Source organism: Phocoena sinus, chromosome 1 (assembly GCF_008692025.1).
Source record: "Phocoena sinus isolate mPhoSin1 chromosome 1, mPhoSin1.pri, whole genome shotgun sequence".
NCBI classification, from domain to species: Eukaryota; Metazoa; Chordata; class Mammalia; order Artiodactyla; family Phocoenidae; genus Phocoena; species Phocoena sinus.
Window position 1 is genome coordinate 43949025 of NC_045763.1, and position 23252 is coordinate 43972276.

At 37.4% G+C, this 23252-nt stretch overlaps 1 protein-coding gene across 2 annotated transcripts in view; it reads left to right on the forward strand.

Annotated features, from left to right (window-relative positions):
• Nucleotides 1-23252, forward strand: part of ZFYVE9 (zinc finger FYVE-type containing 9) — a 194445-nt gene that overhangs the window by 157107 nt on the left and 14086 nt on the right. For both annotated transcript variants that reach the window (XM_032625358.1, XM_032625368.1), the window contains one exon: nucleotides 2416-2520. In XM_032625358.1, coding sequence (XP_032481249.1) covers nucleotides 2416-2520 — 105 coding nt within the window. The remainder of the gene's footprint in view (nucleotides 1-2415; nucleotides 2521-23252) is intronic.

Below are 23252 nucleotides of genomic sequence, written 5' to 3' on the forward strand. Positions count from 1 at the left end.
TTATTGCTGAGTAGTGTTGTATTGTATGTATGAACTACAGTTTATTCATTCACCTGTTGATGCATATCTGGGTTTCTAGTTTCTGGCGACTGGGAATAAAGCTGCTATAAATATCCATGTATTAAGTTTTGTGTGAATATTTAGTTTTCATTTCTGTGGGAGTGGGATAGTTGAGCCATACTGTATGTTTAACATTATAAGGAACTGAAATTGTTTTCTAAAATGCCTGCAGTATTTTGCATTCATCAGGTATAAGGATCCTTTTTTTTTGGCCAGTACTCATTATTTCTCCTTTTTGGTTTTTAATTTTTGCCATTCTAATAGGAGTCTAGTGGTTTTAATTTTTGTGATTTTAATTTGTATGTTTCCTGTGATGAATGATTTAGAGCATCTTTCATTTGCTTATTTTGTCTTCTCTATATCTTTAGTGAATGTTCAGATTTTTTCAACTGTTCATATTTTTAAAATATGGTTGTTGTTTTCTTATTGTTGAGTTTTGAGAGTATTTCATCTATACTGAATGTAAGTCCTTTGGTAGATTTGTATCATTTAAAAATATTTTCTCCCAGTCTGTAATTTATCTTTTCATTCTCTTAACAGTGTCTTTCACAGAACAAAAGTTTTTAATTTTGTTGAAGTCCAGTTTATTAATTTTTTTATGGAGTGTTCTTTTTATATCATATCTAAGAACCTATTGACTGAAACTTATATCACAAACATTTTCCTCCATGTTTTCTTCTAAAAAGTTTGTAGTTTGGGATTCCCTGGTGGCGCAGTGGTTGAGAGTCCGCCTGCCGACGCAGGGGACATGGGTTCATGCCCTGGTCCGGGAAGATCCCACATGCCGCGGAGCGGCTAGGCCCGTAAGCCATGGCCGCTGACCCTGCATGTCCGTTGCCTGTGCTCCGCAACGGGAGAGGCCCGCGTACCGCAAAAAAAAAAAAAAAAAAAAAGTTTGTAGTTTTATGTTTTATATTTAGGTCAGTGATCCATTTTTAGTTAATCTTTATGATTGTTAGGCATTGTTTGAAGTTGTTTTTTTCCCACTTGTATGTCCAGTCATTTCAGTATCATTTGTCATTTACTTGCCTTTGCACCTTTATCAAAAGTCAATTGATTATACCTGGTTGGATCTAATTCTTCCTTCATTCTTAACTTACATCCAAGCTTAAATATGAGTGAAGACAAAAAGAGTAGCATACTCACCGGTCTCATTTTAGATTCATGACCAATACCGTTAAGGGAGCTCTTGGACCTACCTGGCAATCCTTCCTGGTCCATAATACATTCCTACTTCCCTAGATGACTATTTGCATGTGATCTCTTCTCAAATTTCCAGTGCCTCCTCTCCTTTCCTCAGTTTCAGCTGATAGCTTAGCCCAATTTCCCTGAGTGAATAGAAGCAATCAGAAGATAATTTTCACACAGTTCCATCCAGCAACTTACTAATATCTACACGTTTTCTTTTCTTAGCCTCCAGGACACCATTCTTTCTTGGTTCTTCTCCTGCAGTCTTCTGACTTCCCCTTCCTATCATATTTTACATCTCAGTAAATGGCAGTTCCTGTCTTCAGCTTGCCCAGGCCATGAAATTCAGAGTCATCTCTTTTTTTTTTCACATTCCACATCCAACCTAAGGGCAAATATTGTCCTTTTTCCCTTCAAAATATATTTAGAGTTTGATAACTTCTCACCATCTTTTGAACTGTTAACATCTTGGTTCAAGTTATCACTGTCTTTTGCCTGGATTATTTTTATTATGCTTATCTGATATCCTTTCTTCTATTCTTGTTCCCTTTCCATCTATTCTTTACAGAGAAAGTCAGAGAGATCCGTCAAAATAGGTCAAAAGCTTTTTCAAAGTTAAGGCAAAGGTCCTTGTGGTGACCTACCAGACCCTATGAAATCTAGCTGCGTGCTATCACTTTGACCTCAATTCCTACCATTCTTGCTCATTTTGCTTCAGCCACACTAGATGTGGAGTATGTATGCATGCATGTTTTACTCTACAGGTATTCATTTAGTCCCCAGGATGTTCCAGGCATTTGGGATATAACAAGAACAAAACAAGTGAGCATCCTTACCCTATTGGAGCTTACCTTAGAGGGAGGAGATAGTTAAATAAATACAGAAAATGTTAGGTGGTGACAAAGCAGGGATAAACATTCAAGTATTTGTTTAATATTGTATATAAAGGGTATATGAAACTTTTTAGTCTGCTTCTTTGTAAGAGTTTACAGACTAATCAGAGAGTAGAATATACACAATGGGGCTTTCATTATACATTTTCTTGTTATTTAAATGAATGAGATCTTTTAATTTTGACATTCTTTTTATTTATGCTAATTTTATTACTATAAATTAAATCCTGCCATTGATGAATTCTTTCTTCCACTTCAATCTGGTTTTGCCCAGGACTTTAGAAATTACCAGTATACATTGCCAGTAGTTCAAGGTTTGGTGGTTGATATGGAAGTTCGGAAAACCAGCATCAAAATTCCCAGCAACAGATACAATGAGGTAAGATTTCCCATGAATTTTTCATAATTGAATATCAAAAATGAAGATGAGAAATTCATGATTACATGTAAATTTTTAGTTAATCGACAGTGAAATCAGTTCATAGTATTATATGACTTAGATCAGTGATAGGGAATTCCATAACAGAAAGACAAAATGTTAAATTCATGATTTATGTAGTCTTTGCTTGTGTCATGTGTTGTGTTTTGACCTTTTGATGCTGACAGTCAGTGACAGATTTGCTTTTTGAGGTATAAAATTAACTTTATAATATTTATTAGTGGTGGGATCTTTTATTTTTCCCTCTTTCTATAAGTATATATTACTTTTAACTATACTTAATGTTTAATCATAGCTAACCTATAAGTCCCAAAATTATTTTTAAATAAGTTTTTGAAAGCAAATGTTTGCATTTTGAATTAAGCTGTATTTTGTAACTAAAATGAAATTGTGCATACTACACATAACAGAATTATGTAATAGCTGTTCTTGCCTATTTGCCATGTGAAGTAGTACTTGAATTTAAAAATTTCTTAAAATGGGTTCTAAAGTGTTGGATAGTAATCATTGTGATTTAAAATAGAAAATTTAAAAATTAGTTTGATATAATGTTAAAATTTGTTGTTTTATTAGACAGGGTGATAACTCCACAGTTACTTCTTCTACCATATCTTGGTATAAAATAACGTGTTCCCTCCTTCTCTTTCTTCCTTTTCTTCCTTTCTTTTTTCCTTTCTCATTCAGCCATTTATTCACTTACTCATTTGTACATTCAATAAACATTTTATACTTGATATACACTTAAAATCACAGAAATGTCTTACTGGACTTTTAAGCTCAGGGCTCAGTATTATTATGTAGGAATGACCTATTTGAAGAAAACATTTACCCTGTGGCTTTCTGTCTGATGGCTTTTTTCAGGACACTAGAAAATAGTAGTTAGAATGTGTGCTTAATTTTTCATGGGATACAATTAGCTATTAGATAGTCCTACCTTGGAACCATGCTAAACTAGAGTCAAATCTTTAAAGAGAACTATTTTTATGTAATTTATGCCCTAAATAGTTTTTAAAGGAGGCTATGCTTTGAAAACTTGTTTTATTTCCCATATTTGAAATGTTATTATCTATTTCACAAACGTCTATTAAATATATTCTATGATATGATACAAAGATGAATCGGACATTTTGCCTGCCTTCTGGGAGCTTATTGCCAGAAGTGAGATGATCAGATGTCAGCTGCAAGTGGATAACGTACATTGCTATCCTTGATGTTTACAAGATGGTACTTTGTGTTTGGTAATAAGATCTGTTTATACAAGTATATTTGTAAAAGCTTTGAGACCCCCATAATTATTTCAGTACTTGACTGAGGACATTCATGACAACAACTGCCATTCATATTATCTGCCTTTATCTGAATTCTGCCTCCTAGGTTTATGGTTGTGCAGGTTCAGAAATCTTTATTCAAAAACAGTAACTATTTCTTGTCATTTATTACATTTAAGTTTCAATAAAGCTTACCAATTATATATCACTTATTTTTCTTACTTGATTTAGCAGACTGACTTCCCTTCTAATTCAATTTTTGTTTTAACTCAGTGTAATTTTATTTCTCATGATGTTGGACATTTGAATTGTCTTGTGTCTAATAGTTGAAAAAGTAATTTCGTATAATTTCATTTAATCACCACAGTATGCCACTTTTCCTCTCATTCATTTTTCTTTATTTGTACCTTTAGTTTTTCTTATCACTCCCTGAACTATGTTTTCTTTTGTTTATAGCCTTTGCACAAGCTCTTTTCTAATTGTTGCACTTCCCCTACTCTTCATTTGCATAACCCATACTCAATTTTCAGGTTTCAGTTTAAATGGCATTTTCTCAGATAGGCTTTCATTTTTCCACATATTTATTTCAGATAGGCTTTCATTTAATAACACACATTCTATGTGTAATACTCACTATATTTGTAATTCCTTATTCAGTGTCTGTTTTCTCTACTAGACTTTTAGTTCTATGAGGGACTGTGTCTGTCTTGTTTACCACTGTATCATTAACAGTCTATGTAGTATAGAGTAATTGCACAAGAAATATATATTGAATGAAACAGAAATAAAATATAAACAACATAAAATGTAAAAACAAAATATAGATATATAAATAATATAAAAACAGCTAAAAGATAAAGTAATGTGGAAATAAGTGCTGAAACTTATTGGAAGTTTATTAAAGATTCAAAGAAGGGAGAGCTCTGATAAATGAAGCAGTCAGGAATTTGCTTTATGTCTAAATGAGCCTGAATCCCTAACAGCCAGAGCAGCACATTCCATGTAGATGTTTATAAACATTCATGTAAATGTAAATGAAGGAAAGATTTGAAATGGACGGTGATGGATGTATAGGCACTATAAAGTGAAGGGTGGAAAATAAGTGAAAAGAGGGATAGATACCAGCCTAAACAAAAGGCAGGAAAGCACCAGGAATGGGCATGTCTGGTAGGGAGGATGGGAGATATCAACCTGCCTAGTGAAGAAGAGGCTAAAGGCGACTGGGAAATGAAGTTGTACAAAGAGACTGCTGGATATTCAGAGGCTTTCAGAAACCACACAAAGGAGTCTAGACTCTAATATGATAATTTGTAGAGGTTTTACAGGTTCTAAAGCAGAAAAGTGAATTAACCAAAGTAGAATTTTAGAAAACTGAGTTTTGGCAACTATATGTAAAATGTGGAGAGAGGAGGCCTCTAAGTGTCAATTGAAAAAAAAAAAAGAAAAGCACAGCGTAAAAGTTGAGAATTATGTTTTATACAGTGGCCTTATTGAGGACTGTAGCCCAGGATACAGCCTCTCAGATAGCTCTGAGGAGCTGTTCCAAAGAGGTAAGGGAGGAGCCAGGATATATAGGAGTTTTTGCTGGGAAAAAACAAAACAAAACATGTAGTTGAACATCAGAAGAGTACTGCTAATCATAAAAAAAAAACAGACATCTCAAGTTAATGATTTTAGTGCTTTTCTATTTATGGGAAAATGCAAGAGTCAGGGCTCACTGAAATTATTCCTTAGACAGGCATCTTAACTCTCTATAGGGCCAGTACCCTGTTTTTCTCCATCCTGATTTACTAAGGGTGCACTGTTGGTGGCAGGTGCAGTGGCTGATGACTTGATGATAGGCAACATTTGTTGTTTACCAGAATGGCAGGCAACATTCTTTGTTTACTGAAATGGCAGGCAACATTTTTTTCCATATAAGGAAAGACTTTAAGCTTAGAAAGCTAGAAGATAATATTTCTGAAGTAGTAATTTTAATAAATGAAGTAGTCATTGTATATAAATTTTCTAATCTCCTTCATCAAGGCCATGCAAGATCTCTGTTGGTCTAGGTAACGCTACTCATGTTCTTATGATGAGATTATTTTGATCATTGTGTTAACTAACATCTATTTAGGGTATATTATATATCAGGTACTATTCTAAGCATCTGTGTATCTTCACACTATTTCTGTGAAATGAGTAGGGTAATTACCTTTTTACAGATGAGGAAATTAAGGCACAGAGCGAGCAAGTGTTGGAGCTAGAATCAAACCCAGACACTCTAATTCCAAACCCAGACACTCTAATTCTACTCTTAAACACTATACTAAACCGATTTTCATAGACATCAGTTTAATGATTACATCTGATTGTAGGGCTGATTATAGGGTCTTTACAGAGGTAAAGCCCTAATCTAGTATGACTTACAAGAAGGGGAAATTTGGACATAGATATGCATAAAGAGAAGGTGATATGAAGAGACATAGGGAGAAGATGGAAGTCAGGTCAAGTCCTTGACTCTGCAAGTCAAGGAGAGAGGTCTGGAACAAATCTTTCCTTTTACAGCCCTCAAATGGAACCAGCTCTGCTGACATCTTAATTTTGGACCTCTAGCCTCCAGAATTGTGAGACAATAAATTTCTATTGTTTAAGCCACCAGTTTGCAGCACTTTCTTATAGCAGCACTAGCACACTAACATAGCAGTCCACTGTAAATAGCTAAACATCAAGACAAAATATGTGGGGGGAAAATGCAAAAGACAATGGGGCAGAGAAGGTGAGCCCTATGATTACCCTACTTTACTGTCTGGAGTTTCCAGGCCATAGAGCAGTTGGGGGGGGGAGCCTAAACTGAGCCTAGAGGTCTCCCTGCCTTGAAGACAGTGTAGGGAGGGCATGATGGCTAGAATTTACAAGACAGATTATGGAAATAAAAGAACTCTGGAGATCTGCAGGAGGTTCCTATTTTGTCTTCAGCTGATTACTAATCACTGCATGTATGTGAGAAAAACACTGGAAAGGAGCAGGGAGAACAGTTCTCAAAGGTCCAGGAATAATTTGAATTCTTATGAGCTAGAGTAAGAAAGGCACAAATAATTCCTAAGGATCGAAGTTATCCATAAATTTAGGCTGCTCTGATCCTACCTAACAAGCTTAAAATAAAGCTTCAACAAGATCAAGGCACATACCTGTTAAGGAGAGACACAGAAAATATAAAAAAGACCCAAATCAAGCTTCAAGAAGCAAAAATGACAATGAGATGAAAAATACATTGGATGAGATTAATGGCAGATCAGACACTGCTGAAAAAATTTAATAAACTTTAAACAGCAATAGAACTATCCAAAATGAAACACAAAGAGAAAAGGCTGAAAAATTAAATGAACAGCACATGATTGAGATGTGGGAAGTGCTGGATGGCCTAACTCTGTAATTGAAGTCTCCAAAGGAGAGAAGTGGGTTGACAGAAAAGATATTTGAAGAATCAGTGATCAAAAATTTTATAAATTTAGGGGCTTCCCTGGTGGCGCAGTGGTTGAGAGTCCACCTGCCAATGCAGGGGACACGGGTTCGTGCCCCAGTCCAGGAAGATCCCACATGCCGCGGAGCAGCTAGACCTGTGAGCTATGGCCACTGAGCCTGCGCGTCCAGAGCCTGCACTTCACAATGGGTGGGGCCAGGGCAGTGAGAGGCCTGTGTACTGCAAAAAAAAAAAAAAAAAATTTATAAATTTAATGAGAAGTATAATCACATAGATTCAAAGAGCTCAATGAACTCCAGCTGCAGGAAACAGGATGAAAACTACATTAAGGAACATTATAATCATCATAATCAAATTGCTTAACCCCAGAGGTAAAGAGAAGAATCTTAAAAGCAGCAAGAGAAAAAAATCCACATTATATACTGAGGAATGAGTATAAGAATGACAGCAGACTTCTCATCAAAACAGTTCAATCCGAAGACAGTGTACAAAATCTTTAAAGTATACTGAAATAGATAACCTGTTAACCTATATTTTATACCTAGTAAAAATATGTTTCAAAAATGAAAAGCAAAATGCTTTTTCAGAAATATAAGAGCTAAAAGAATATATTACCAGCCACCTATTCCACAAGAAATGTTAAAGGAAGTCCTTCATGGAGAATACCAAATAATGGAAATCTGGAACCACACAAAGTAATGAAGAGCAGCGGAAATGGTTAAATATATAGGTAAATATAAAAACTCTTTAAAAGATAATTGTTTAAAGCAAAACTAACAACAGTGTTTTGTGGAGTTTATAACTTACGTAGAAACAAAGGGTATTTCCAGGAAAGGGGAAATAGAAGTATACAGATGTAAAGTTTCTATGTGACATGGGATGTGGCATAATATTACTTGAAAGTAGATTGATAAGTAAAGATGTAGAATAAAAATCTAAAAGCAACCACTAGAAAAATTTAAATGGAGAGGTATAGCTAATAAGCCAACAAAAATAAACTGGAATTATATAAAGAAGGCTGAAAAAGAAGAAAAGGAGAACAAAGAAGAGATATAACAAATAGGATATAAGTGGCAAGATGCTAGATTTAAATCCAGCCATATCAATAATCACATTAATTATAAATGACCTAAGCACCCTCAATTAAAAAGGGGAAATTGTTAGATTGATAAACAAGAAAGATTCAGCTATATGCTGTGAATAAGAAAACCACTTGGAATATGAGGATACAGATAGTTTAAAAGTAAATGGATGGGAAAAGATATACTACAGTAATACTAATCAAAAGAAAGCTTGAGGGCTTCCCTGGTGGCGCGGTGGTTGGGAGTCCGCCTGCCGATGCAGGGGACACGGGTTCGTGCCCCAGTCCGGGAAGATCCCACATGCCGCAGAGCGGCTGGGCCTGTGAGCCATGGCCGCTGAGCCTGCGCGTCCGGAGCCTGTGCTCCGCAACGGGAGAGGCCACAGCAGTGAGAGGCCTGCATACAGCAAAAAAAAAAAAAAGAAAGCTTGAGTGGATAGAGTAATATCAAAATGTATTTCAGAATAAACAATATTACCAGGGACAAGGAGGCACATTTCATAACTATAAAGGGATCAATTCATCAAAAGGGGACAACAATCCTAAACATTTGTGCATCTAATAACAGTGCTTCAAAATGCATGAAGCAAGAACTGTTAGAACTATAAGGACAAATATAGATAAATAGAACTACAAGGATGAAGTCACAAGTATATTAGGAGATTTCAGTAACCCCCTGTATCAATAATTGATAGAAGAAGTAGACAGAAAATCATCAAGGATATAGAAAACTTGAATAAAATACACACTTCTCAATAACAAATGGGTCAAAGAAGAAACCTAAAGAAAAATTAGAAAATATTTTGAGCTGACTGAAAATGAAAACGTGGCATATCAGAATTTGTGGGATGCAGCTAAAGCAGTGATTAGAAAGAAATTGATAGCATTAAACTTCTATATTAGAGAAAAAAGACATCTCAAATCATTGACCTACTCTTCTACCTTAGGAAATTAGAAAAAGAAGAGCAAATGAAACACAAAGCAAACAGAAGAAAGGAAATAACAAAGACCAGCAATTCACAAATTAGAAGGCAGAGGGCTTCCCTGGTGGCGCAGTGGTTGAAGGTCCGCCTGCCGATGCAGGGGATGCAGGTTCGTGCCCTGGTCTGGGAAGATCCCACATGCCGCGGAGCGGCTGGGCCCGTGGGCCATGGCCGCTGAGCCTGCGCGTCCGGAGCCTGTGCTCCGCAACGGGAGAGGCCACAACAGTGAGAGGCCCGCGTACCGCAAAAAAAAAAAAAAAGAAGGCAGAGAAACAATTTAAAAAATGAAACTAAAAGTTCTTGAGATCAATAAAATCAAATTTCTAATCAGATTGATTAGATAAATAGTGAAAACACACAGGGTACAAGAAAGGTGGTAGAGTAGGAGGACATGGAGCTCACTGCCCATCCCCCCCCAACAAACACATCACCAGTGCATCAACATGTGGAGCAATTCTCACTGAAAACTAACTGGAAACTGGCCTCAAGATTCTTGTACAACCAAGGCTCTAAGACAGATGCACAAAATCGGGTAGGAAGGGAAGAGAAGTGATCAGGTCAACCTGTGTCCCTAGAAGGAGACACAGAAAAGGAGGGGGATTACATAGGCTCAGAGATCCTCCCTGGGGAGAGAGCTGTTCAAGCCACATATTGGGCACCCTAGCCTTGAGGTCTGACACTGAGAAGATGAGCACCTTAGCTGGTTTGAAAACCAGTGTGACTAACAGGAGGGCTGTAAGACTCTGATTATGAAGTGCATGCAAACACTTGCTACTCCTGAAAAAAGGTGGAGGAAGGAGATTAAAGCTGCATAGAACTCTGGCTGGTTTCCCATAACCACTGCAGCATGCACCCCAGCCTGAGCTGAGTGCCCTTTCCATCCCCAGTTGCTCCATGACACAGTTCCACACTAGGGCAAGGGCTGCTGCAGCCAAGGGGAGTGCATGGTTGTGAAGGACAGAGCCAACGTGGACCCAGAAAGGCATCTGAATGGGGTGGGGGCAGCCATTGCTGGTGTTTATGGAGGCAGTGCATCTGAAGCACTCTAGGACTCTGACGGACCAGGCCTACCATAGCCCGCATTGCAACCCATGCTGAGCACCCACTTCAGCCCTTCTTGCTCTAGTACTGCTCCCCTCCGGAGCAAGGGAACTGGTGCTGGGAGTGGGAGATCACACACTTAGAGGGAACTGAGACAGCTTGGACCTGACCCTCAGGGATTCTGCTCCAGCAACCTGGGGCCTCACTGCACCCCAAATAGGGTGTTGATGGCCAGCGAGCAGAGGAGAAGCCCCAGCCCACACCTGGCTCTCTTCCTAGCCACTCCACCTCCAACCCCACTTTGTACCAGGGTGATAGCTGCCGGCACAGCCTGGGGGAAGAGACGGTTTGTGCTTGTGTCAGATGCAGCACTCCCACCAAAGCCAGTCGGCCCGTGCACTGTATAAGGACACTCATACAAGGACAGCCCCTCAAGACCAGAATAGATAACTGTGCCACCTAATTTCATAGACACAGGAAGTTGAGCAAAATGAGAAGACAGAGGAATTTGTTTCATTTGAAAGAACGAGAGAAAACTCCTGAAAAAACAACTAATGAAACAAATAATTTACCAGATCAAGAGTTCAAAGCATTAGTAATAAGAATGCTAACTGAATTAGGGAAAATAATAGATGAACACAGTAAGAATTTTAACAAGGAACTAGAAAATATTTAAAAGAACCAGTCAGAACTGAAGAATACTATAACTGAAATGAAAATTGTTGACATAAAGCGTAGGAAGATTTTCTTAGATCTGTCTCCTAAGGCAAAAGAAATAAAAGCAAAAATAAATAAGTGGGACCTAATTAAATGTAAAATTTTTTTTTACACCAAAGGAAACCATCAACAAAATGAAAACACAACCTCTTGAATAGGAGAAAATATTTGCAAATGATATGACCGATAAGGGGTTAATGTCCAAACTATATACATGGTTCACACAACTCAATATCAAAAAAACAACCAACCTGATTTAAAAATGGTCAGAAGGGAATTCCCTGGCAGTCCAGTGGTTAGGAGTCAGTGCTCTCACTGCCGGGGCCCAGGTTTGATCCTTGATCGGGGAACTAAGATTCTGCAAGCTGCACGGCATGGCCAAAAAAAAAGGTAAGAAGACATGAATAGACATTGTGTCAAAGAAAATATACAGATGGCCAAAGGCACATGAAAAAAAAGTTTCTCAACATTTCTAATCATCAGAGAAATGCAAATCAAAACCCCAGTGAGATAGCACCTCACGCTTGTCAGAATGGCTATCATCAAAATGTCTATAAGCAGCTATACTCCAATAAAAATTAATTTTTAAAAAAGCCTATAAGTAACAAACATTGGCAAAGCTGTGGAGAAAGGGGGGTCCTAGTACACTGTTAGTGGGAATGTAAATTGGTACAGCTACTATGGAGAATATTATGGAGATTCCTCAAAAAAGTAAAGATAGAACTGCCATATGATTCAGCAATTCCACTCCTGGATGTATATTCGAAGAAAACAGAAACAGTAATTTGAAAATATACATGTACCCACCCCAATGTTCATAGCACCATAATTTACAGTAACCAAGATATAGAAGCAACCTAAGTGTCCATGAACAGATGGATGGATAAAGAAGATGTGATACATAGATATATCTCTTTATCTATCTATCTATCTGTCTATCTATGTAATGGAGTATTACTCGGCCATGAGAAAGAATGAAATTCTGCCATTTACAACAACATGGACGGACCGAGAGGGTATTATGCTTAGTGAAATACGTCAGACAGAGAAAGACAAATACTGTAATGCTATCACTTGTATGTGGAATCTAAAAAATAAAACAAACTAATGAATATAACCAAACAGAAACAGACTCACAGATATAGAGAATAAACTAGGAAGAGGGGAGTGGGGAGTGGCAAGATATGGGTAGGGGAGTAAGGAGGTACAAACTACTGTCTATAAAATAAATAAGACTAGAAGGATATATTGTACAGCACAGGGAAATATAGTCACTATTTTATAAACTTTAAATGCATTATAATCTATAAAAATATTGAATCACTGTTGCACACCTGAAACTAATATTGTAAATCACCTATACTTCAATTAAAAAATAGTAAAAACACAAATTAACATTATGAGATGTGAGAGGGATATCATTACAGGTCCTGTAAATAGTAAGAAGACAATAGGGCATATTATGAACACATTTATGCTAGTACATGTCCAACTTGGACAAAATGGACAAATTCTTTGAACATCAACTTTCATACCTCTGTCAAGAAAAAATAGGTAGCTGGAATAGCCCTGCGTCCATTGAAAGAGTTGAATTTATTATTATAAACCTTTTCACAAAGAAAAGCCCAGGTCTAGATATGTTCACTGGTGACTTTTACAAAATGAAGGAAGAAATAACACCAGTTCTATACACTCTTAGAAAATAGATGAGGAGGGAATCTCTTTCGATGGGGCCTTCATTACACTAGTTTCAAAACTAGAAAAAAAATTGGAAGAAATGAAAACTGCAGACCTATATCCCTCATAGGTGGTTGCATAAATACATAACAAGTTTTTAGTATATCCAATTCAGTAATACACAAAATAATAAGGTACTTCATGACTAAATGGGGCTTATTCCAAATATGCTAAATTGCTTTAACATTCAAAAATCAATCTGTAACTCAGCATATTAACAGGATAGAAAGGAAAAACACGTTAAAAGAAAAAGCTGCTGCAGAAAAAGCATTTGATGAACTCATACTTCCATTCAATCTCTCTCTCTCTCCCCCACACCCTCTCTCTCTATATATATATAGAGATATCTATCTATCTGTGTATATGTATATACATATATATATATGTATCAGCAGTTTAAAAATAGAAGAGAACTTTTACAATCTAATAAAGAGAATTTATGAAAAACTTAAAATTAATATATCTAACAGTGACTTGATTGACTGGTTCTTCTTTAAGATTGGGAACAAGGAGATGATGTCTACTCTTATTTCTATTTAGCATTTCAGTGGATCTTCTAGCCAATGTAATAAGGCAATAAAACAAAATTAGAGGAATACAGATGAAAAAAAGAAGTAAGATTGTCTTTATTCACAGATAACATGATTGTCTATGTAGGAAATTCTAAAGAATTTACGGAATAGTACTAGATGTGGTCCAATGAATTTATCACAGTTGCAAAATCATTCTGTAAAAGTCAACTGTATTTCTGTATACTAACAATCAGAAATTGGAATTTAAAAACAATACAGTAGGGCTTCCCTGGTGGCACAGTGGTTAAGAATATGCCTGCTAATGCAGGGGACATGGGTTCGAGCCCTGGTCCGGGAAGATCCCACATGCCGTGGAGCAGCTAAGCCCGTGCGCCACAACTACTGAGCCTGTGCTCTAGAGCCTGCAAGCCACAACTACTGAACCCCGCAGGCCTAGAGCCCGTGCTCCGCAACAAGAGAAGCCACCGCAGTGAAAAGCCCACACACCGCAACAAAGAGTAGCCCCCGCTTGCCGCAACTAGAGAAAGCCCATGTGCAGCAAGACCCAACGCAGCCAAAAATAAATAAATAAATAGTTTTAAAAAACAGTACTATTTTCATACACTGAAAACTACAGAATATTGTTAAGAGAAATTGAAGACTCAAATAAGTGAAGAGATATACTTTTTTTATGAATCAGAAGACTCAATATTGTTAAGATGTCATTTCTCCCGGAATTGATTCATAGCTTCAATACAGACCCAATCAAAATACCAGCAGGCTGTTTCAAAATAGAAACTGAGACACTGATTCTAAAATATATATGGAGATGCAAAAAATCTAGAATAGCTGAGACAACTTTGAAGAAGAACATAATTCAAAGACTTACACTACCTGATGTTAAGGCTTATTTTAAAGGTAGGTTAATCAAGACAGTATGGTTTTGGTATACTGTGTATTTCTAGATTGGTGGAACAGAGTAGAGTGATTTCAAGTGTTGTTTATATGGGTATATACACATACCAAAATTCATCAGATTGTACACTTTAAATATGTACTAAATATGTACATTTTGCCAATTATTTTAAATATAACTAAAAAATAACAAAAATTTTCAAGAAATGTAGTGGACATTCAAACTTTCATCATGTCACAGGGGCAATAGAGCCAAAGAGTTAACCTTATGTCAAAGTTTCAAGCAAAAAGGAACAAAATTATATTAATTCTTTACTCAAAACCAGAGAGAAATAGAGAAATTTATATTGGTTGTGATATAATGCAAGAATCTGTGAAGTTGTATATCTATGTAATCCCCGTCTTGTATAATTTAGGCTGAATGGCCTCTTGAGATTCTTTTCCCTGTGTAATTCTAAAATCAGAGTTTTGGTTTATTTTAGTTCAAAGCTACACATATTCTTCAGAGAAATGTGAAGTTACAAAAGCATAATTTTAAAGGTTCATTGTAGCACAAATAAAAACAGATGGCCCTAAAATCTGCTTAAGGAATGTTTTATTTTCTGGCCCTCAAGGAATACATTTCTTTTCTCTTGGGATGGAGGCGCTGATAGTGTTCTTTTCAAAAGAATGAAAGGAGTTGGTGAAAACTGCTCTGGAAAATAGTGCAGAGGAAGGAGGTGCTGTTCCATTGATTATTAGCATAGCTGTTCCCAGTGTTATACATGGAAGACGGTATTTAACCACAGGTTAAATGAAAATATAAGGATCCCCAAGAAGGAGCCCTGGCTGCTCTCCCTCCAGTGACTGCACCAGGAGGTCACTGCTGAACACTGCATGTTCAGAGTGAGATTGTCTTCCCCTCCCTCCAGTGTCACTGCATGCCCATTGATAGGGGTGAACAGTGGCTTCAGAATGCTGTTTCTTGCCAAACCCCTGGCCTTCCCTATCTCCCAGCACTTACAAGCTTGCTGCCACTTTTGGCTTTGAGACTACCAGCTCTAATCTCATTGTGTTCAAGCACCACAAGAAACCCTGGACTCCTTCGGCATCCCTCATCTCCCACAATTTAATTTCTATCTCCGTACATCCCTCTTTCTGACCCCATATTTCACTCATTTTGAAAAACTCAAGGGCTCAGTCCCTGTAAGTTTTATTTGTCTCTATCCATTTCCTTGGTGAGCTATCCAGTCTCCTGGCCTTAAATACTGTCTCTATACTGATGTCTTCCAAATATCTTCCTTCAGCCTGACTGTCTTCCCTGTTTTGTTAGACTTGAGGGTCTTTTTAAAAAATTAATTAATTAATTAACTTTGTCGGCTGTGCCACATGGCTTGCAGGATCTTAGTTCCCTGACCAGGGATTAAACCCCAGCCACGGCAGTGGAAGCCTGGAATCCTAACCACTAGGCTACCAGGGAACTCCTCAACTTGAGTGTCTTCTTGCCCACTTGACATCTCTACTTACATAGGCATCTCAAGCTTAGCAAGTTCAATTCTGACCTCCTGATCTTCCCTCAAAACCTCCTCTTCTTGTAGTCTTCCCTAAGTTAATGGCAGTGCCATCCTTCCAGTTACCAGGCTCAAAACTTCGGAGTCATCTTTAAGGCTTCTTTCGTATTCTGTGTCCAGTCTGTTTGGAAATTCTTCTGGCTCTACCTTCCAAATATATCTGGAACCCAACCACCCCTCAATCCTGAGGCCAGTCTTGGTCTAAGTTAATCTTTGATTTGTGTAGTGGTCTCCTAACTGGTCTTTTTTTTCATTTTTTTAAACATCTTTATTAGAGTTTAATTGCTTTACAATGGCATGTTAGTTTCTGCTTTATAACAAAGTGAATCAGCTATACATATACATATATCCCCATATCTCCTCCCTCTTGGAGTCTCCCTCCCACCCTCCTTATCCCACCCCTCTAGGTGGTCACAAAGCACCAAGCTGATCTCCCTGTGCTATGCGGCTGGTTCCCACTAGCTATCTGTTTTACATTTGGTAGGGTATATATGTCAATGCCACTCTCTCACTTTGTCCCAGCTTGCCCTTCCCCCTCCCCATGTCCTCAAGTACATTCTCTATGTCTGTGTCTTTATTCCTGTCCTGCCCCTAGGTTCTTCAGAACCATTTTCTTTTTTTTGTTTTAGATTCCATATATATGTGTTAGCATACAGTAGTTGTTTTTCTCTTTCTGACTTACTTCACTCTGTATGACAGTCTCTAGGTCCATCTACCTCACTATAAATAATTCAATTTTGTTTCTTTTTCCATTGTATATATGTGGCACATCTTCTTTATCCATTCATCTGTCGATGGACACTTAGGTTGCTTCCGTGTCCTGGCTATTGCAAATAGTGCTGCAGTGTACATTGTGGTACATGACTCTTATTGAATTGTGGTTTTCTCAGGGTATATGCCCAGTAGGGGGACTGCTGGGTCATATGGTAGTTCTATTTTTAGTTTTTTAAGGAACCTCCATACTGTTCCACATAGTGGCTATATCAATTTACATTCCCACCAACAGTGCAAGAGGGTTCCCTTTTCTCCACACCCTCTCCAGCATTTATTGTTTGTAGATTTTTTGATGATGGCCATTCTGACTGGTGTGAGGTGATACCTCATTGTAGTTTTGTTTTTCTTTAATGATTAGTGATGTTGAACATCCTTTCATGTCTAACTGGTCTTCTTATTGGTAGCCTTTCCCCCATCAGTTTATTTTCAACACAGCAGCCCAAGTGATCCTGTTAAAACTAAGTCAAATCATGTCACTCCTCTGCTGAAAATTCTTCGAAGATCTTTCATACCAGTCAGAACTATCACTGAAGTCTTCTATAGCATTTGTACTTCTTAAACCATTACCTGTCTAACCTAACTTCTTATACCTCTCCTTTTTCAGTCACACTGTCCTTAATTAATGTTCCTTGAAACCGCCTGGCTTACTAACATGCTACAACCACACAGCCATTGCACCAGCTATTCTAAATGCCTGTAAGGCTCTTCCTTACATATTCCCATGGCTTTTCCCTCACTTTTCAGTAAGACCTCTCCTAAGTATCCAATATTAAATCACACTAGCCAGTACTCCTAGTCCTCCTTCATGCTTTATTTTTCTGTATAGCACTTATCAATGTCTAACATATATTTTACTTATTTATTTAATTTTTTTCCTCCCCCTCTACACACAAGAATCTGGAAGGTAGATGCCAGGTTCTAGACACAAGTGAACCCCAGCTAACTGGAAGGACAAATATTTATATCTTCCCTAAATATCTCCAGGGAAGGATATTCCTCCACCTGTCCCATTGTTATTCATTTCGGTGTTCCTTTCTCAGTTCTGTTTCTCTTCCTTTACTCATGCTTTTCTCTTTATCCAAAGTGTTCTTCCTGTGTACCTGATTTCAAAACCAATTCAAATGTTAAAGCTTTTAGGAAACCTTCCTTGAATTCTCCATTTTCCAGACAGTATCACTCCTCCTTTCCTCTGTTCCCATCTTTTTTTTGGGGGGGGGGCCGCCTTTTCAGATTATTCTAAGCTGTAATGATTTCTGTTTCCTCTAAGTTTGTATAATATATTAATATTTGTACATCTTTTACATTCTTTTTTAAAGTTTCTTTCTTTTTTTTTTTTTTCCACCGTGAGGCTTGCAGGATCTTAGTTCTCCGACCAGGTATCGAACCTGGGCCCCGGCAGTGAAAGCGTCAAGTCCTAACCACTAAACCACCGGGGAATTCCCCTAGAACTATATTTTTTAAATTGGTTTTTGTGATTGTGTGAATGGTTAGACTCTGGGGGTGGGAAACACAGGAAAATAAAGCTTATGTACTGCTTCACTTGGTATGTTAAAATGGTCCTTTTGATATAAGACCAAAATAGAATTTAGGTCAGTGCCTGGCTCATGGTTGGCACTTCATAGATGTTATTGATTTTGCACATACTGTTGTTACAGAAGTTGCTTCCTGCCTTTTATCAGTATGTCATTGTCACTAATTTGTGAGCTCTTAGGAAGGTCTGAATCCCATTATCTCATAAGATGTACTCAATTGAATTATTTGCTGCTGACTTGAAGGTTGCTTTACAATTTTATAAGCAGTGTGGAGGAGATGAGCATACAAATTTTATTTAACAAACACTCGAGCTTATTATGCTCTTGGTGCTGTTCTAAGCACTTTATTAATATTAATTTGTTTAGTCCTCATCACATGAAATAGTTACTTTTTAAAATTTATTTTTATGTATTTATTTTTGGCTGCATTTGGGTCTTCGTGGCTGCGTGCAGGCTTTTTCTAGTTGTGGCGGGCAGGGGCTACTCTTCGTTGCAGTGCGTGAGCTTCTCATTGTGGTGGTTTCTCTTGTTGCAGAGCACAGGCTCTAGGCGCTCAGGCTCAGTAGTTGTGGCTCACAGGCTCTAGAACACAGGCTCAGTAGTTGTGGTGCACGGGCTTAGTTGCTTCGTGGCATGTAGGATCTTCCCAGACCAGGGCTTGAAACCATGTCCCCTGTATTGGCAGGCAGATTCCTTTTTTTAATTTTTAATTAATTTATTTATTTTTGGCTGCTTTGGGTCTTTGTTGCTGCATGTGGGCTTTCTCTAGTTGCAGCGAGTGGGGGCTACTCTTCATTGTGGTGTGCAGGCTTCTCATTGCAGTGGCTTCTCTTGTTGCGGAGCACGGGCTCTAGGTTCACGGGCTTCAGTAGTTGTGGCTTGTGGGCTCAGTGGTTGTGGCTCGCAGGCTCTAGAGCGCAGGCTCAGTAGTTGTGGTGCACGGGCTTAGTTGCTCCGCAGCATGTGGGATCTTCCCGGACCAAGGCTCGAACCCGTGTCCCCTGCATTGGCAGGCAGATTCTTAACCACTGTGCCACCAGGGAAGCCCCCAGGCAGATTCTTAATCACTGCACTACCAGGGAATTCCCATGAAATTTAGAAAGGAAGGAAGAATTAGGAAGAAATTGGGACGCAGAGAAATCAAGTAACTTGCCCAGTGACATACAGCTAGTTAGTAGCAAAGCCGGGATTGAAATATAGGCAGTCTGGCTTGAATCCTTGCTATTAATCAGATCCAGGACTGAATGTGGATGATGCCATATAAGAAATGCAAAGAATGTGCTATGGCAGTTCAAAGAAGGGAGTGGTCACATTAGTATCTGATAGGGAATTAAAGAAGGCTATATGCAGGAGTTGGTGTTTTTCCTAAGCCTTGATTTGGGGTCAGCTTTTTCAGGTGCTTGGATATGGGAGAAGAAAAGGGAGACTAAAAAATAGCATATGCTAAAGCTCAGAGATGGAAAATGGAAGTAATCCTGCTTGTAAGGATACAGTAGGAAGAGAGATAAGACAAGAAAGTTGGTTTGGGGTTAGAGCATAGGATGCTTGTGATTTGAATGGAGGACAAGGTGGGGAAGATGTGATATGATCAGAGCTGTGCTTTGTAAATGTGGGAACATTCTGTGTGGACTAAAAATTAATCATCAGTCTAAGAAAGAAAAGAAAAATTTTATTTGAGCCAAATTGAGGATTATAACCCAGAACAGCATCTCAGAAAGCTCTGAGAAATGATATGCCCATTAGAATTCAAAGCACAATTATAAGTTTTTTGAGACAGAGTGCTGTACACTAAATGACATATTACTGACAGTTTACACAATCCAGATCTGCAAAAAATGGCCCCCTTACAAGATCCAGAAGCAATGTTATCTTTTAAGTGGTCTTGTTGGAGCTAGGAGAATGTTGCATTCATGGTTAAGCAGGTATTTCTGCCAGTGGGGAGGTTTGGTGGATGCATAATGCCGAGTCACAGTGCACAGTAGTAGAGGGGAGAGAGGAAGCCAAAAGGCAGAGAGAATTTTTTATGTTTAAATTTTTCTTGTGTTGCCATAAACTATGAATTTTATTTCACATGTGGAATGAGTCAGTGCTGCTAGAGACTGACTATAGATAAAACAGTTATAAAGTTGTTATTATATCCAGAAAAGAGGTAAATTGGTCTTGAACTGCAGTGACAATAGTGATAGGTCAAGAGATATTGCAGAATTTGAATTGACAGAGCAGAGAAATGGCACAAATAAAATGGAAAATCCAGTATTTATATCATCATATAACAAGTGTAAGTTTATTTTATGTTCAGTAAGATCCTTTGAATATCTGGGAAATTCTCCTTTTGGTATAAATGAACATAGTTTTAAGAGAAAAAAATCTGTTCATTCATTTCTAAAAAAATGCGAAGTTTTTAAAATCTCATTGGGCTTGAAATTGACATCCAGGGAAATGATTTTCTTAGAGGCTAGCTAATTTATTCAGAATGTCTGAATCAAAAATATTTATTTATAAAAAAAATTTTTTTGGCCATGCCGTGCAGCTTGCGCGATCTTAGTTCCCCGACCAGGGATTGAACCCAAGGCTTGCAAGTGAGAGCGCTGAGTCCTAACCACTGGACTGCCAGGGAATTCCTGAAAATATTTTTAATCTGTTCAATGTAGACAAAATTAGAAACCACTTTAGCCTAATGATTTGGAAGAAACGATGGATATATTTTTTTAGAATTGCTGTATATGATTGTAGCCGTTTCCCTCATGTGATACAAGTGTAAATTGCAAATGAGAACCTAAATTAGTCTATCTATTGACTTCCCTAAGTAGGAATCTTCTAGCCGACTTATCTTATTTGCAAAAACTTATTTAAAAGTAATCTTTGGAAAACCCTGATAGAACTGGTTTGTTTTAATGGGTTGATAAAAGTTAGTGTGAGAGGAATATTTAATTATTGTTTGGATGCCTCTGGCGATACAGCTATATATCAAAATATTAACTTTGTAAGAGTTATAAACATAACAAAGTCAAACCAGGAGATGATGATATCTCAGAATTGTATCGATACAGTACCGAGAAATAAATTTACCAAGGAGGTAAAAGACTTGAAACCTGAAAACTATAAAACTTGTTGAAAGAACTTGAAGAAGACCTAAATAAATGGGAAGACATCTCATGTTCATGTATTGGAAGACTTAATGTTGTTAATATGTCAATACTACCAAAGTGATCTACAGATCCAGTGCAAGCCCTATCAGAATTCCAGTGGCCTTTTTTTTTTGTAGAAATGGAAAGCCAATATTCAAATTCATTTGGAATTGCAAGGGACTCTGAAGCCAAAATAATCTTGTGAAAGAACAAAATTGGAACCTACACACTTCCCAATTTCAAAACTTATTGCAAGGCTACAGTAATCAAAATAGTGTGGTATTGGCATGGAGTAGAATTAAGGTCCCAGAAATAAATTCACACATTTATGTCCAGTTGATTTTGACAAGCATGCCAAGACTATTTAATGGTGAAAGAATAGTCTTCAACAAATGGTACTAGGACAACTGAATATCCACATATAAAAAGAATTAAGTTGTACCCTTACTTCAAACCATGAACGAAGTTTAACTCAAAATGGATCAGTGACCTAAATATAAGAGCTAAAGCCATAAAGCTCTTAGAAAAAAACATGAGGGTAAGTTTTCATGACCTTTGATTTGGCAGTGGATTTTTAGATATGACACCAAAAGCACAAGCAAAAAAAGAAAAAAATACATAAATTGGACTTAATAAAAATTAAAACCTTTTGTGCATCCAAGGACATTAACAAGAAAGTGAAAAGACAACCAATACAGTGGGAGAAAATATTTGCAATCTATATATCTGATAAGGATCTGGTCTCTAGATCTAGAATACGTAAAGAACTCTTATAACTCAACACAAAAGACAAACAATCCAATTTAAAAACGAGCAAAGGACTTGAAGACACATTTCTCCAAAGAAGAATGGCCAACAAGCACTTGAAAGATGCTTAATGTCATCAGTCACTAGGGAAATGCAAATCAAAACCACAATGAGGTACTCCTTCATACCTACTAGGATGGCTATAAAAAACAACAACAACAGTGGAAAATAACAAGTGTTGACAAGGCTGCAGAGAAATTAGAAACCTAGTACACTGTTGGTGGAAATTTTAAATCGTTCATCCACTGTGAAAAACATTTTGGCAGCTCCTCAAAAAGTTAAACATAGAATTACCAAATGACCCTGTAATTCTACCCCCAGTATATATTCCGAAGTATTGAAAACAAGTCCTCATAACAAGTACATGTACACACATTTTCATAGTAGCACTATTCACAATAGCCAAAAGGCGGACATAGCCCAAACATTCATGGATGGATGGTTAAACAAATTGTGGTGTATATGCACAATGAAATATTATTTAGCCATAAAAGGGAATGAAGTATTGATATATGCTATACCATGGATGAGCTCCCAAAACATTATGCTAAGTGAAAGAAGCCAGACACAGTAGTCACATATTATGTGGTTCCATTTATATGAAATATCCAGAATACAGACAGAATGCAGATTGGTGGTTGGAGGGGGGAATGGGAAGAAACTGGTTAATGAGTGAGGGATTTTACTTTGGAATGAATGATGGAAGTGTTTTGGAACTAGATAAGAGTGGTGGTTGAAGAACGTTGTGAATGTACTAAATGCCACTGAGTTGTTCACTTTAAAGTGGTTAACTTTATGTCGTGAATTTTATTTCAATACATTTTTTTGAGTATAGTGATACAAGAATATAAAAGGTATCAGAGCACTCATCTGCTGTTTTTCACACTGCAGTTTATAATGTAAGAAGAAGAGGGGAGTAAAAGAAAATAAAAGTTTTAAACTAGAGCTTTCAAAAGATCAAAGCCATTTAAAAAGATTGAATTAGAAAGTTGAACAGATGATGACATGAAGGAAAAAATGGGAATAAAAAGAAACGAATAAATTATCATTAGCCTGTTTCAACGAGAAGCCAGATTTTAGCATCAAGATGGTATAAGCTCAGATTTATTTACTAGATACAAAGTGGTGGCCGATGAGTTTTTCCAGGTTAGGTTCAGAATTATC